Genomic DNA, 14605 nt, shown 5'->3' with positions numbered 1-14605 from the left:
TTAAAAAAAAGGAAATTATCAATCCTTTTGAGAATTTATAAAGGCTGATAGTTTCGAAAGAAACTGTTTGGGGCTGCGTCGGTGGGAGTAACGAAATAATTTGGATATATCAAAAAAGTTGAAATGGTAAATTGGCCACCGTAATGATTACGAAAGCTCCGACGAAGGGCTAACGCTCGAAACGTCAGCTTTTGTAATTATTACGGTGGCCAATTTACCATTTCACTTTTGAGAATTTAGTTTGGTTAGTCATTAGAACAGCTGAAGACTTATCTCTTTTCAAATTTTAAGTTTCGTCGTGTGATAAAGCACGGTTGAATTTCTAAGCTTTTGCGTGACACGATACTAAAATGGCGGCCGAGAATGATGTCACGTAGGTTAAAACAGTGACTTATCCGCTGAGATTTCGCATTCTGAGCAATCCTTGTATCAGAATTGGTACTCAAATAGCTATTTATGAGCAAAACTCGGTGACATATATTTTTGTCCTCTTCCGGCCGCCTCATTTGTGTCCCCCAGAGGAAAGCAAACATGGCGTCTCCATGCAAAACGTTATAGATTAAAAAAAAAACATTTCTTCTAATATCTGCACAGACCTGAATCTATGCGATGACCATTTGAATGTTCATCTTCTTTTATCTCTTTAACTCTTTACTTTATTTGTTGAATGGCTTTGATGATGGCGTGATAGTGAAAACTGGCAATAACCTGCAATAAAATGTCCAGAGAACAAAAGGCATTCTACGTGATGGTAACCAATAGCGTTGTAAAAGTGAAATATTAAATTTTCTCCTTGAGAAAACTGAAAACAACTATTATGCGGTGTGATGTTTACGCCTTCAGATGAACTAAACACTCAATAACATTTTGGTTCTTTTCAGTATTCATATAACTATGCTTTCAGAGACCTTATTCAATCTCATTCTTGTCAAAGTAAAGAAGTCAACGCGTTACATGACTCAAGACAAAGACAAATTCTTAGAACAATAACTTCCTGCGGGAGTCAGAAAATATTTCGCGCTCAAAGGCTGGTCTCTAGTTTTTCCCAAATATAGTTACCGATTTAATACTGCTAAAGATTTTCATTATTGATACCTCAGCACATTCAATGACTGTCTTCCTCTCAGATGAAATGAGTAACAAAGACCTGACCTGGTGCATCCAGAAAAGCGTAGAAATATTTGTTTCTGTTGAAAATTAATTTTATTTTATCTTTTTGATGAAAAGCAAGTAGGAGTGTAAAGCGTTTTTACCTTAAATCACGGGTTTCCTTCAATCAAGTTTGACTTCTACAGCTGATATCATACACTTGATTTTATCAATCGTTTCTAAAGGTTTATTCCGTGTACAGTTATAGTTTTTAAAATGAGCAAGCTTCATCATTGCCTCGTGATAAAGCGTGATAATGGGTTTTATTGTTGAGGTGTAAACAGAAAATTTCATGTTGTAAGCAACTACTGAGTTTTTCATCTATTTCTTTAAAATCAGACAACTTGAACGAAGCTTCTTAAATCTTAAATCATATATCTAAACCTGAAATTGGTATTCCTTGCTTAAGATGATAATTTCTGGCAAATGGTGACTGTTGATGTGCTTTTACTGAACAAATATAACAAAGGAACATTGAGTTCAAACAAATTTAAATTATAAACTAATCAAAACGATATGTATTTGATTATTTAAGCTCCGTCGTTTTAGTACGGCTTTGCGCGGCAAAAAAATGGCGAAGATGTTGTAAGAAACTCTCTCAAAACCCCTCATGTTATTTTCCTATCATGGAAAGATGGGCCATACCTTCTTTCTGGAAATTTCTCTGAGCACAGGTGAAAAAATTAATCAATCAAAGCCTACTTCTGAACCCAGTTATTCACACTGATTCGTTTAAGATTTCATGGTAGTTTTGAGAGCCCAAAGTGAAACGATCATTCTTAGTTAAGCCAATATACTACTTAAATAGCACATGTTTTGTCTTCACCGTTGAATCATTGTTTTGAATTTAACTTCCTTGCACTGAAGTCCACTGTGAACAGCTGATCGTGGCTTCCTTTAATCCGGCTCTGGGCTAAACCTGACTGTGTTCGCTTTATCATTTAAACTGGAAGTGAAGGCGTTATCTAATGTTAAATGCACCCAACCGTCTGATTGTCAATTCTATCATCCATTTGCTATGATTTTCAAAGTGTGAAGGACAGAAAATGACGATAAGGCGTTGTTTACAACGTTTTCGCTCTGAGAGAAGAAATCAGTAGTATTTTGAAAACTTGTTTAAGAACTCTTAAAACGAGGACCACCAAAATAAGCACAGTTTACGTGCAACATCTTACAAGGAGAGTTTTTCTTCTCCCATCCTCTTTTTTTTCTGTTATCACTTTATTTTCGCTTTACTCCATGAGATGTTTTGAAATAACATGGATTCTATGAAGTTATCTGATGTTTTCATTCTTAATTAGTGCTAGCTAAATGTGTACCGCTTAAACTGGCAGACGTTTCGAAGAACTAAGGTCTATTTCGACACGGAAGAAACCAGCGTTTCACTTTCAATTTTCAATCACATTCGGAGCGAGCAACAGAGGTTTTATTCAAACTGATAGTCTATGGAAATTTATTCGTTGATTATCTTTGAAAACGCCTTTAATCTACTAATCTCCCAAAGCCCTCTTTTGATTTCTACTCTCCCGAGCCGAAGCGTGCGATCAACGATCAATATCATCATGGCACTGAAAAGCGAATTTTGACAGGATTTATCTAAAGGATCAATAACAACACCTTCAACACTTGATTTTGCCTTGTTCGCGCAAAAAATCTCAGAGAAAATTTGTTCCAACGGATTTGTTACCAAAAGTCAGCCATGACTGAAAGAAGATTGGTAAGCTAGGATCGCAAATCATTTCAGTTAAATAATTTTCTCCTTACGACAATGAATTAGTCAAGAGAATGTATTTCACTGCTCTATTTTCATTAAAAAAAATTCGAAGCAAAGCAGGAAACCAGAGGCGAAAACTAAAATAGCCAGTTCTATTTCCTCGTCTTCAAAATAAAGATATTTTTCGTAAAAACATAACGTTTGGAAGAAAAAAAACTGATTGACCCTTTTAATGAACTTGAACACTCTATAAAGCGGATACTGACCTTCAAACATGACTAATAGGTTTTTAAAAAGCGGGGTAAATTGACGTGATAGAGTTGGGGGAAAAAATACGACCTGCATGCGTTTTCCAAAGAACACAACCTAATCATGACATTGATAAATCACTCTTTATCACTTGAGCCAAAGAAGGAAAACAAAAAAAAAAAGGATACGAAAAGTCGAAGAAAATAACTTTGACGCCAATTTGTCCCGCCTGATTGAAATTTCCCGCTGTGCTCTCATAAAGAGAGATTAAGAATAGCAAATCCCTCATTAATTTCAAACTGCTGTCGACGTAATCACGGCATTGTCACATATTTTCAAATGCTTAAATTGAACGTCAAGGACACGCGCTCAAAGCGTCGAGATCGCGTCAGAAGGAAATGGGAGTGTTTGTTCGATTTCTTGGTTCTACAAAGGTACTTTAGCGTTTTAAAACTTTTACAAAACGCTTTTAGAAAAACCTTTTTTGAAAACTGCGTTTTGATTAAATGGTGGCACAATGCAAACTCAAGTGAACAGCTACCTCTTGAGTGAAGCTCGCAATGTCGTGATTTTTTTTTTACCCCAATTAGCTTCAAGATGAAAAGAAATATGACACGCTGTGAAATGAAAGTAAATTAGAAAATAAACAATTATCGTTACATTACGTACTTGTCTTGGGGAAATTGTAGCCAAAATTGAAAATCATTTGACATATGAGGGGCTTTTCGACAGGTTGGAATTCTATTACCACTTTAGATTAATAAACACTTCGGAGATCTTGCTGAAGTGCATCTTTTACATTCAAGTATCCATTGTATTGCTATGACCCAGATTTTGTACAGAACAACTTTGTCGAACGAAAGCGAATACAAAATGGTCAATACTTATTTTCCACAGAATCCTGTTCGCACACAACAAAACTCTTATCAATTTACAGTCAATGATTTTTCTTTTCTTCACGTTCTGAAGGAAGACACCCCATAGATTCTAAGTATTAGAGGGTCGCGAATTTTCCCGTAAATTACGCTTTAGTCATGTCCTAAAATTGTCACTAACACTTTTCTAATGTAAAATCACCGCCAAAGTTCCGGCTTAATTCTGCCTTGCAGGCAGTTCGTCTAATTTCCGGCCCCAAAATCATAACGGTCATCACTTCTGAGTGAAATTTGATTGTTACAGGTCCTGATTGTAATTTATTGCTTTTGTCATTCATACTTCTGCTTCCTACGAATAGAAATAATGCCATCAATGTCGTGAAACGGAAACTAGGGGCGTCGTTCGCATTCGCGGTGCGTCTTCCGTTGTCGATTTCGCGGCCCACCCTCTTCAATTTGCATGATAAGTGAACACTCTGGATATACCAAGAAATATTCGTCCAACAGTGTCTATTGATTCACCACTGGAAGGCTACAATTATCATACTTCCCATTTGTGGGGTTATTTAAGGAGCTTCCAAGCGAAAGGGTCAGTCATTCTGCAAAGAGTAGAGTGGAGAAGGTATCATTAGCTGTCTCACACAAAAAGGTAAGATTTACTGCCTACATTACTGTAGATTTTAACAAAAAAAAAAACGATTTCTGAAAGACCGCTCTTTGACTGACCGAAACCAGAGGCAAATTTCCAATTCTTATTTCTATTTTTTTGTTGTGTTATTTCAATGTCAGGACATGCACCCATATGTAATTATTGTGGATTTAATGCACCATCGTTAGTAAAGTAAGAAAAACACCATCTTCTTACCCAATTTTGACAAGTTATTCTTACTTTCACTTCAAAAAAAAAACACTTTAATAATGGAACTATAAGCGTACAAAGAAAAAATTGAAACAAAACTTCTACATCTAAAAGTAAAACCATTTGCATTCTAATGTCAAGAAAAGGAGATATATAGTTTTTGTAACTCTAAAACTCGAGTACTTTCTCCAAAACTATTTAATTTCCTGTAGGGGTTTTTATTTAGTAAAAAACATCGAACCCGAAAATGTCTACCCATTTAATTTAAAAACGCAAAACAGGGTATCATAATCTGTCGAAAATTCAGTTCCTTTTATCAAAGAAATTTTAGAAATCGTTTTCAATTATTATGTTTCCGAGCAGAGTTTTTTTTTTTTAACCTTAAATTGATAGTGCCATTTAATCGCCACAAAAATGCTGATTATTCAACGAGAATTTTCGATGTGTTTGACAGTATATTGACATGTATATGATCAGTCACAATGAGAAGATTAATCTCTTTTTTTAAGAAATCATGAATTATCCATGGCACTTAGCGTTACTTGCAATTTCAACAGAGGGCATAAGTAGTTCAATGTTGGTAGAAACGTTTGACCGAGCCATAGCCTGCCCATTGTTGATGGCAATATTGGAACTGGGCATAAGCTGTTTAATGTCGGTGGAGATATTGGAACTGGGCACAATTTTGTGTTGATAGTGATATTGGAACTGGGTGTAAGCTGTTTGTAGAGATATTGGAACTAAGCATAAGTAGTGAAATGCTGGTAGAGATATTGGAACTGAGCTTAAGCAGTGTAATGTTTGTTGAGATATTGGAATAAATCTAAATTTGGTAGGAATTAAGTAACAACCACGATTTTCTTTCCTTTTCCTGTAAATATACCGTGTTAGTGGTAAAACGCCTCTATATTCAGTCCTACATTTTTCAAAAGTTTAACTAAATCATAACGTCTTTAAAACACAAACCGTTTTTTACGCCCTAAAACTGTGATACAGAAATGAGCTCTGTACGTAATTATATATAAAATATTTTGATAAGTTTCTGCTTTTCTTGGAGTCTCTAAAAGGCTTTTAGAAAAATAAGCTATTTATGGCGTATGATTACAAAACATGCAGATTAAAATATCATCACAAAATATAACAAGGACATTTTGTTTCTCTTTCCTTGCAAAGTTGTTTGTTTATGTTTTTTCAGTTTCTTTTGTTTCCTTTATCTCTTAAATATAATTTTCTATCAACATTGACAAAATTTAGACCCTTTCCTTATATATATGGCAAGACTTTCCGTAGTGTCAACATCGTTATTCCTCCATTGGGGACAATCTTCGATAAAAAAACACAACTACGACAAACATATTTTTCTGCGTAAACTAAATTATAATTAAGCTTTGTTGTGATAAAAGTCCATTATTTCTTGTTCAAGATATACAAATAATTTTGCCTTCCACAATTACCCCTGAAATGATAATAACGTTTCCCTTCCAGCTGCTATGCTGTGCATTTGTTAATTTATCATATAAGGGGCAAAATTACTGAATTGTGATTGGTCAAGAAAGAGGGTATTTTTTCTTAATTTTTGTAATTGCCCCGGGCAAAATTACTTGAAAATGATTGGCTGAAAATCGCTTAGCAACGGCTGCCAAGGTAAAGAAATTTCTGTTTGTTTTGTAACAATGGTGTCCCGTTTTGCGCGAGATCAGTAAGAAAAAATTTTGCCCCTTATATTATAAACAAGTAATCCCATGGTTCCTCGTAAAATTAAGGATTAATATCACTTGTATTTTCGGAAGTTGCAGAAATTGCCCTCATCGCTGCGCGACTCGGGCAATTTCAGCAACTTCCGAAAACACGCGTGATATTAATCCTTAATTTTACTCGGCCCCATGCGATTACCTATACAAATTTCTTAAGAGCTTTCCTCGTTACAATGATCCCCCTCTGGCTTGTATTTCGTTTATTCTCATTACCGCTTTCCAGGATAATGTATTAAAGTTGAGAGGAGAATTTACACATCAATCGGCTCTAGAATTTTAAGTAACTAACAACATCACCAAATCCTGTTTGAAAATTACGATCTCCGCATATTTTTTATCTTTTTTTTTAGGTGAGTTTTTTTTTAAGCTTTCATGTTACTTTAGTTGCTTGCGAAATGATTCTTTGTTTCTTACAAGAAGGAAAAAGATTTTCAATTATCCCTACTTATATTTTGCTGATCTCAAAAGGTGTGTCACCGGCAAGCAAATGCTGATTTATCAGTCTGTTCATTTGTATTAGTTGGAAGTCGCTCATAACTAAACAAACACCAAAGAGCACTTTAAACTGACCTTTACTGTTATTTGTAACCTTCCTTGAATCTATCGACCTCGCTGTTTGCTCGAACAACCGAGTTCGAAGGGCGCTTGCTCAAGGCAATCCCTTTCCGCGTGTTGACATCCGCCATTTTGAATAGCCTATTTCTGAATTACCCTTGGGCTTATTTTCAAAACGAGTCTTGGTGCTCATCCTTTCATATGATAATAAGTTTTCATTCACACACAAATTAAACTCATTTTCACAAGAATGGTTGAGCAACAGGCCTTGTTTTGAAAAAGACGTCAAGGGTAATTCGGATATGGGCTATTGTCACCGCTGTACTTTCGGTCCCAAACTCCCATTTCCCGTTTCCCGTTCCCCGTTCTACACTTTCCAGTTTTCAATATCGCCGATCTTAGATCATAGTAACATCCTATGGCTAATACTTCGTCTTTTTCTCTTTCCTTTTTTCACTATTCCCTCTCAGAAAATTTCCCATCATGCGTGCCTTGGCATTGATCGTCATCTTTGGTGTTTCAGCAACTTTTGCTTTCGGTGGTAAGTACAAGCTATAGTATGTCTCTGATCTACATCTCACTTTTATTAGACTTTTTCTCGATTGAGAATATATCGGAAAGATGATCTTCCACGACTGTTCACGATAAAAAGCGTTCTTGCTAATTTTGATAAATAACGAAATCTTCTTTGTCTGATACCGCTGGATTTAACATATCTCTCTCACTCTTTCCAGTTAATATCCGCACAAGGTTTATAGTTTAATTTGGTCATATAACTTTCCATAGTTAAGGAACATTCCCTATGAACACAGAGGTATTTTAGGAAAGAAGCGTCTTTATTAACTTCTTTTTATCATTTTGCAGATGATGAGGACGTGAACCAAAAAAATCCTTGGCGACCTGGAAAGAAAGGTGAGATATATATATATTTTTAATTTAAAATGTTCTTAATTGTATCGTAGCTGATTCTGTTTTGATAACAGTTAATAACAATGACAATAATAAATAATAATAATAATAGTGATAATAATAATAATAAAATAACCATGATTAAATTAACATACTTATAACAGTAATTCTAATGTTTAAAAATGAGAAAACAATTCAAACCGTGTATTAAACACCACTGGTACCGTACAAAAAGGTTCCTTTCGAATACCTATATACCCAAGACTGTGGAATATTTAACAACTATTCACCGAAGTGGACGTGGCTGGTGGTGGATATTTACCGAGCCTCAAAATGGTTCTTTTAGTTTCTGCTATAACAGTGAGATCATGATAAAGTACAGAAATATGATTCATAATTCACTTATTCCTGCAACGATTACAATATTTTCGGGCGCGAGTCCCATGCAAGTTGATCGGAGGTAATTAACAAAGGATATTAGGAGTTTGTTTGGCCAATTAGAGTGCGCCTTCAACGCTATCCACTGTTTTAGTATTTACTAATGCTTGTTTTCCAAGGAAGTAATTATACCACGCATTACCTTACGGTGAAAACCATTAATAAGTAAAAAAAAACGTAATTATAGCGACACTAATAGTATTGATGATAACAACGACAATAATTTGTAACCCTGGACAGTCTCGGACCTCTGAGCAAATAGCGGTCATCAGGCCATCTTCCCTAAGCGTGTGTCGCAATGTGAATCACTGAAAAAAGATTGATAACATCTTACTTAGAAAAAAACGTTATATTTTGTAGATGAGACATATTGGTTAAGAGATCAACTTCCAGTTCTTGAGAGCGTGAAACGCCAAAAAGGCATGTGGAAACCTGGAAAGAAAGGTGAGATAACTTTTTTTTGTTTAAACTGTTAATGCTGCTATCACTCGTGTCGTTATTATCTTTTTATTTTTAGTGATATTGATATCAGTGTTTTGGTTTGTTTTGTTTCTTGATGCTAGTAATAACGATAATGATAAATGGTGATAACAGAACTCGGACCGGTTTTAACAGAAACACATTAAGAAAAAAATGAAGAAGGAAGCGGAACCGGTTACATAAGTTGGTTGGGTAGAAATTCTCAACATCACTGATGCACTACAAACAAAATTGCCATTGGATATCTAGATACCCCAGGCTATCTAGATATCGTTAAAATAAAATCATGATAAAGATAGTTATGGTGATAACAACAAAAACTTTTAACCAGAAGTCGTCTCAGGTCCTATTTAACAATTGGTTCATGCTTTAGCGCGCACTATCGAGTTATGGAGCACGTGGGAAGTTTGGAGTGCACGAAAGAAGCGTAAGAGTTGCCCGAGGCAATAGCCGAGGGCAACTCTAGCTTCTTGAGTGCTCTCCAAACTTCCCACGTGCTCCATAACTCGATAGTGCAAGCTAAAAGCATGAACCAATTGTTTTAGAACATAGCCGGTGGAATTGTGCATCAAATCCGACGCGACAAACGGACAACAATATCAAATGAAGCGAATCGTGACGGCGCTGATACCGAGTCTCCTTTTCCGTTGTTTTCCTCTTTTTCTGCCTCATTTAAGAACTCTAGCCCAAGGAAAAAGGTCGAGAAATCGTCTTCGTTTTGGGACTAGTGGGCCGAGTCTCTGTTTGTATCCATTATTGTCGCGAAATATATTATTTTTTCCCGGGCTAACAATGGCCGCTCGCGCGAAAAAAAAATTTCTGGCAAAGCGATTTGCTTAAGCTATCAGCGTGCACAATCGGGATTTTGAGCACGCTTACGTATATTGAATTCGATTGCGCGGCTCGGCTAGCTATGTTCTAAAAGTACATAACGGTCACGGGCCGCCTTTACTTAGCGAAGATCGCAATCTAAATAGCAGAACAAAGACTCATAACGTATTCCTTCAAAACAAGCATTATATTTTGCAGATGAGACACATTTGTTAGGAAATCAACTTAACGATCTACAAGGTGATTAAGATGTCTTGCATGCATTTACGTTGGTTAATTGCACAAGTGTATGAACAATTTTTAGTCACTGTCTTTGATATCAAAGCTTTTCGAAGCCCCAAACACATGGCGCCGGAAAATCTTTACAACGCAACTCTCTTTCTACATTTGGGCCCTACATTTCACACTCATGTCTATAGATTTTCTGTCTCTCCCACCTCATTCTACAAATGGTTTTTATCATTATTATTATTATTATTATTATTATTATCATTTTTTTTTATCATAAATCCTGTTTGACCTGATGGGAATTCTGAGGCATCGGAATTTCCTTGTAATATAGGAAGTGGCGTCAGAATCGCTACCTTGGTAAATTGGTTAATGAGAAGTGCTGGAACTTTGAAAAAGGCGAGCGCAAGGGAGGAGGACTGGGGTGGAGAATAGAGAAAGAGGGAGCTGACAAAACGAGAATGTCCAAGAGACGCTATAGGTCTCCATACGTACGGTTCTTGTGGGGGAGGGGGGAGAAACACTAGTTACATTGGTTCCTCTCTAGAATACTTCCTCAAAAAAGGAAAATTTTTTAAAAGGCGGGGATTTATAAAAGGAAATATTGTTAAAGTTTAGCTTTGTTGTTCATTGTCAACGTTTGTCTTTGTTTTTATGGTTTTGTAGCTCCTGAGACCGTAAAACGTCAACATACTGTTTGGAAACCTGGAAAGAAAGGTGAGACGACTCTTTTTATTCAAAATGTTATGACAATAATAGTAATGATAATAACAAAAAATAATTTTTAACAAAGGGCAGTCTCGGACCTCTGAACTCATAACAGTCATCGGCCGCCTTCACTCTGTTAGTGTGCATCACAATGTCAATAGCAGAAAAAAAGATTCATTACGTGTTCCTTCAAACAAACATTATATTTTGCAGATGAGACACACTGGTTAGGAAATCACAATGCCCAAGGTAATTCTGATATCTTTCTTGCTTTTGTTATCAACACTCTTCCCCAGGCCCCAACCACATTACGCTGGAGAATCTTTACAACGCATCACCCTTTCTACAGTGGGGTCCTACTGCTCTCACTTCTGCGATTAGATTGTCTATCAAAAAAGGCGCACTTGGAAATCTTTTCTCCAAAACTTTCTTTCGACCGTCTATGTAAACTCCGACCGAAAAGAAGGGAGAGCATTTGAGAATACTCACGCCAGTGCAAAATTTTTCACCTTGTGTGATTTTTTTCCTGTTTGACCGTCTTCTTTTTAACAAAACATAGAATTTAGAAATGACCTCACTGGGAAAGGTAATCCCTCCGGGTTAAAAGAAATATTTTCAGTCATACCCTTATAAAAAGGTATAGATTCAGATATTATGCTTTCCATTCCAATCCCTCCTTTCAGGTAAGCAAAAACACTAGTTCAGTTTCACGGATTGTCAATTGGTTAGTATTCAGGGTTTTTTCTGTCTCTTTTGTGTGATTTAGCTTCTACAGGATCCATGCAAATTCTAAATGACGGGTAAGTTTGCCTACATATACGAAAAAAAAAACGCTCCACACCCCCATTCTCTATTGAGTAACGCCCTGTCAAGATAATGAAGTTTCTAATAGGCATCCCCTCCCTCTGCAATGAGCCCACCCTCCCCCCCTCCTTTAGGGTTTCATTGAAAACTATCTAGGTCTTGAAAACCTCTACTAGTCTCTGTTATAAAGACTGTAGGATTTTTTCCAATAAGAGTAATGTACACTAAAAGGTAATAATTTAAGCCAGGTAATAATCAAGCGAAATGATGTGATATGCCTTAGGAGGTTTTGATAGGCAAGGCCCACCCTCCCCAGCCTCCCCTCCCCTACCCACCCTATCAGCTCCCATTTTTATCACATAAAGCCAAAAGTTAAAACTTGACATGACATTTTCAATTCACTTCCCAGGAAGCAAAACGATCCGGAAACTCAAATAACAGGTAAGAGAAATTGCCGTGGGTACTGGAATTGTTAAATTCAGTTCTTTCATCGAAACCGAGGCATGTCAATTTCAAAATCAACTTTTTTCAATTTTTTTTAAGCAGAGTCCTTTTATTTAAAACATGCAGGAAGCAAAATCCTTTCTTTTGTTCTGACTATTGTAATCCGAGAATCTTTTAAAAATGACTGAATTCGGCGATCAATTATCACTCAGTTCATAACATTAAAACTAGATTTCTTAGTGATGGCACACGCTCTTCTGAAATTTATACCCATCTGTCAACAATCTCCGACCATCTCAGAAAATTTTCGACTGTTTCTACGATTTACAGACGATCTTACAAAGAAAGATAGGCGCAAGATAAGGTCCTTACATTTAGCCTTCACAATGGTAACCCTTTTAACTTCCATGAGTGACCAAGACAGAATTTCTCTTTACAATATCAATACACTACGAAGCAGACAAGTGATGAGAATAAATAAATCTTATTAGACGTTTTGATGTGTAGTATTGCTGAGTATTTTTACGAGTTGTGCCATATTTTGACGAGCCCGCAGGGCAAGTCAAAATACAAATAACGAGTAAAAATACTCAGCGATACTGCACAACTAAACGTCTAATAAGTTATTTATTATCCAACGCGCCAAACTGTTATTTTAGTGCGGGCGAATTTCGCGGATATTTATTTACGGGGAGTGCGTGACAGAAGTATGCGAAGCGGAACGGAATTGGCACGTTGTCGTGTTGCTGTTTCTTTTTTCTTCAATAAATGAAGAAATTTCCAGGTCGTCCAGCTGTTTTTCTTCGTTCGATTCATCTAATAAACTTGGATGTATATTTGTCAGCCATTCTGACTCTTCGTCGTCGGAAATATGAATCAAATTGTCCGCCATTTTTCAATTCTTCGCTTGCGCGATGCGAGAAAACCTGTTTATCTGGTACTCTACAGTACAAATACCGCGTGATATTCAGTGTACTCGTCTATGGCGTTATTTGTACTCTACGAAGTGTAGTTAGATAATAAAGCAAAATATTAATCAGGAGATAATTAGTCGATCCAATACCAAATTCTCCCAACTAATATCATAAGAATTGTATGGCAGAAAGTAAGGAGAATGACTATTACGTTTCTCTGTGCAGGTATGGGAGGAGTTAGTCCACCTGCAGCCAACATACCTTTTCCAAGACCAGGAAGAAAAAGGTAATGATTCAGCGACGGATGCTGGAATCTTTTTCGAAGGAGAGGTCCAAAAGTACTAAATTTCTGTTCGATAATTGTAGGATTAACGGCAAATGTTTTGAAGAGTTGATTTTAAATCAGCACAGCCAGGCAACAGAAAACTCGTGATTCTTCGTCCAAGGGTGGAAATTAGTCCATAAACGTAATGTTGTATCATTACTTTCAAGTAGTGAAAAGAACGCTACGAAGTCCCCCATCGCCTAAGTTATCGCGAACAAAAATTTGACTCACTCACTAAGTACCCTAAAAGATCGCCCCCCCTTACTGTGGCGTTCTCGACCCACCCACTGCGAATGCCCGTGAAAAAGCTATCGCTGTGTTTAGAAGCTATTTGCGGTGTTTCAGTTGTGTTCTGAACGAGCCCTACTCTCGTAAACTAGGTTAAGATTCTTCTTTGAACTTTTTTACTCCACGGCCTTTGTAGTGTCAGTATAAATACACCGCATGAAATTAATTGAACGACGTTTTCTTGGCTCTCAGGCGATCAATGACTGCCTAAGGTTAAGGGATGTCAAAATTTCTCGGTAAGTTGAAATTTTAATTTTGGTATTTCAATCTTAAATTATATTTTCTATTATTTTTGTTTCTTGAAACAATAACGTTTCAACGTCATATCAAGTTGCAGGGCCGAATTTTGAAAGTTCTAATTAGATTCGTTTCAATATTCATATCACGAATACGTCGTTTAGGAATTTTTACCAGAAACATCTGACGAGTATTGCTATAAGTATTATTTAAGAGACAAAACTAAAGACACGTTTTTTTTTTTTTTTTAAGTCATTATTATTCGCATTAATCTTAAAATACAAAACAACCTCCTCTCACTTTCTTTTGTCTCTCCTTCTCTCTCAGGCTAAACTACGGACGTGAAAAAGCTTTAAACAACATAGTTAATGTTAAAATACCACACAAACGAAGATCGAAAAATGACTAGGAAAGCTAGTTTCATGAAGACCTTTGAAACACGATAACACCCTTATTGATTCAGCGCCGCTTGAGAAGCATGGCGAATGTGAAGGAGTTATAAAGTGTGTAAATAAAGCTAAATTTCAAGCGTATTCTTGTTATATTTGACTCATGGGTTTAAAATCACCTGCAGGTCATGGAAATATACCTTTTGCGGCTTGAAATTCCAAAGAATTAAATAAAAAAAATCCTCCTTTGTAGATCTTGCAAGATCGTGCCAGCGTACGCGTTCAACCCGGCTACATCTTCTTAAACGCTCTATGTTTCTTTGCAAATGAGTTTGTTTTCATATCATGCTAATACTCCACAGCTGGTTTATTTTTCGACTGGCTAATGTTTGTTAACCTTGTTAGGAGAAAAGGCGTGCTATTTACTTCTTGGATTGTAAGGGGAAAAACTTTCT

General features: G+C 36.4%; 1 protein-coding gene across 2 annotated transcripts; it reads left to right on the top strand.

Moving 5' to 3' along the window:
• The first annotated feature begins 4478 nt into the window (after positions 1-4478).
• On the top strand, positions 4479-14294 carry LOC111344389 (uncharacterized). Of its 2 annotated transcripts, none has more exons than XM_088754747.1 (12): positions 4479-4636; positions 7626-7696; positions 8020-8067; positions 8863-8946; positions 9997-10053; positions 10708-10758; positions 10963-10998; positions 11516-11549; positions 11963-11994; positions 13137-13197; positions 13717-13760; positions 14089-14294. In XM_088754747.1, exons 2-11 carry the CDS (start codon positions 7639-7641, stop codon positions 13733-13735), a joined length of 480 nt encoding a protein of 159 aa, XP_088610873.1. In that variant the 5' UTR covers positions 4479-4636; positions 7626-7638; the 3' UTR covers positions 13736-13760; positions 14089-14294. The 2 variants fall into 2 exon arrangements, with proteins under 2 accessions (XP_088610873.1, XP_088610874.1); XM_088754748.1 differs by having other exon boundaries at positions 4481-4636; positions 10012-10053.
• The last annotated feature ends 311 nt before the right edge of the window (positions 14295-14605 follow it).

Source organism: Stylophora pistillata, chromosome 3, assembly GCF_964205215.1.
Source record: "Stylophora pistillata chromosome 3, jaStyPist1.2, whole genome shotgun sequence".
NCBI classification, from domain to species: domain Eukaryota; kingdom Metazoa; phylum Cnidaria; class Anthozoa; order Scleractinia; family Pocilloporidae; genus Stylophora; species Stylophora pistillata.
The sequence above is the reverse complement of the archived record's forward strand: the minus strand, read 5'-3'. Positions and strand labels throughout refer to the sequence as shown.

Excerpts from the sequence above, each read along its gene's own strand:
- LOC111344389 (XM_088754747.1), top strand. The coding sequence starts at position 7,639 with ATGCGTGCCTTGGCATTGATCGTCATCTTTGGTGTTTCAGCAACTTTT. Across the intron at positions 8,068-8,862 it reads TTGGCGACCTGGAAAGAAAG|ATGAGACATATTGGTTAAGA; the intron begins GTGAGATATATA and ends TATATTTTGTAG. Across the intron at positions 8,947-9,996 it reads GTGGAAACCTGGAAAGAAAG|CATTATATTTTGCAGATGAG; the intron begins GTGAGATAACTT and ends CTTCAAAACAAG.